Source organism: Tribolium madens, unplaced genomic scaffold (assembly GCF_015345945.1).
Source record: "Tribolium madens isolate multiple individuals breed KSU strain unplaced genomic scaffold, Tmad_KSU_1.1 Scaffold_7;HRSCAF=85;Tcas5.2_LG10, whole genome shotgun sequence".
Taxonomy (NCBI): domain Eukaryota; kingdom Metazoa; phylum Arthropoda; class Insecta; order Coleoptera; family Tenebrionidae; genus Tribolium; species Tribolium madens.
In genome coordinates, this window is record NW_025401050.1 from 9,968,965 (window position 1) to 9,970,441 (window position 1,477).

General features: G+C 38.7%; 1 protein-coding gene across 2 annotated transcripts in view; it reads right to left on the bottom strand.

The window, feature by feature from the left end:
• Positions 1-1,477, bottom strand: part of LOC123009798 (chondroitin sulfate N-acetylgalactosaminyltransferase 1) — a 99,592-nt gene that overhangs the window by 52,796 nt on the left and 45,319 nt on the right. For both annotated transcript variants that reach the window (XM_044406318.1, XM_044406319.1), the window contains one exon: positions 279-457. In XM_044406318.1, coding sequence (XP_044262253.1) covers positions 279-457 — 179 coding nt within the window. The remainder of the gene's footprint in view (positions 1-278; positions 458-1,477) is intronic.

A 1,477-nucleotide genomic window follows, 5' to 3' on the forward strand; every position in this document is an offset into this window, starting at 1 on the left:
AGAAACTCAGTTTTGTTAATAAAATTTTTATACGATAAATAAAATGCCTAATTTGAAATTTTAAAAATTTCAATGGTGGTTATACATCAAACTAAAGTCAGATAACCTAATTAAAGCTATATTTAGAATCAAAAAATCCAAAAACGTCCAATTTTTCCCCCAAACAGCACAAATCGTTTCACGTGGACACAAATCGGGCAATTCCGGTGGCCAAGCCGCACAAAACCACGTCAAAGGTCAAAAGTCACCCACCGCCCCTGCAAAATCACCCCTTTTACCTGAAACAACGGGTTGTGCCTCCGTCTCGTCCACCTCAGCCCCCGTATCCAGCCCGCTGAGTCCGCATCTGCTCAGGAATAACAAGCTGATCAAGCTGAGCGAGCAAACAAGCAGCAGAAGTCTCGTAACGAGTCTCATGCCCAGAAGTCGCATCATCTCGGTGCGTGCCCGCCGCTTCCTGAAAAATTGAGCCAATCACACATCAACATCATGAAAAAAAACCTCTTTTGACTTTGTTGTGGGGTTGTCAAGTGAGTGAATTTCCGGATACTCACTACCACAATCGCGACTTTATTTCCCCAAGGACATGGAAAATATCAATTTCGGGTCGCGTCGCATTCTCGACATTTTTACTTTATTGCTGAAACCGTTTGGTTACAAATTGCTAGGATATGAAGGATTACTTTATTACGAGCGTTCATCGCTTTTTCGACCGAATCGATTGCGGACTAATTTACATCGCGGAGGCTTTGCAGGTGTTTCTTAACGAGATTAACGTCGTGTCAAGGATTTGAAACACAAACTGGGGCAAAATACATCAATTCGGGCCTAAAAACGGGCGACAGGAGTAGGAAAAGTGACACTTCACCCCCACCATAAAAAAGTAGAGGTGATTTTTTACAAAATTAACGTCGTGTCAATAATTTGAGACATTGACGGGTCGTAAAATACACGATACGGGCCTGAAAACAAGCATTTTCGCACACGAGTAGGAAGAGTGACACTTCACCCCCACCACAAAAAAAGGGGGAGGCTTTGTTGATGATTTTTAACAAGATTTGCGCCGAGATTTGAGACTGAAAAATGACTATTTTGCGAGTAGGAAAAATAACACTTCACCCCCACCACAAACAAGTAGAGGTGATTTTTCACTAATTTTTACTAAAAATCATCATTGATAACCTTAAAATAAATGTTTTAGCCACATTTCCAGTATCTAAATATTTTTCTTTTGGCAAATAACTAAAAATTTCAACTAAAAATTAAATCAAAAATGTCCTTTCTTATAGAAAATTTTGCAAAACTTTTGATTCTGAGACGAGTTTGTTATCAAAACTGAAAATTTTGAAACGAAGAATTCGTATGGGCGGGCAATGTCGGAATATTGCACTTAAAATTTTTTTTCTTAAATTATACTGTTATTTATTTCAGATCAAAAAAACTTCTTTGAAGACAAAAAAAGGCATTTAACTGCGCC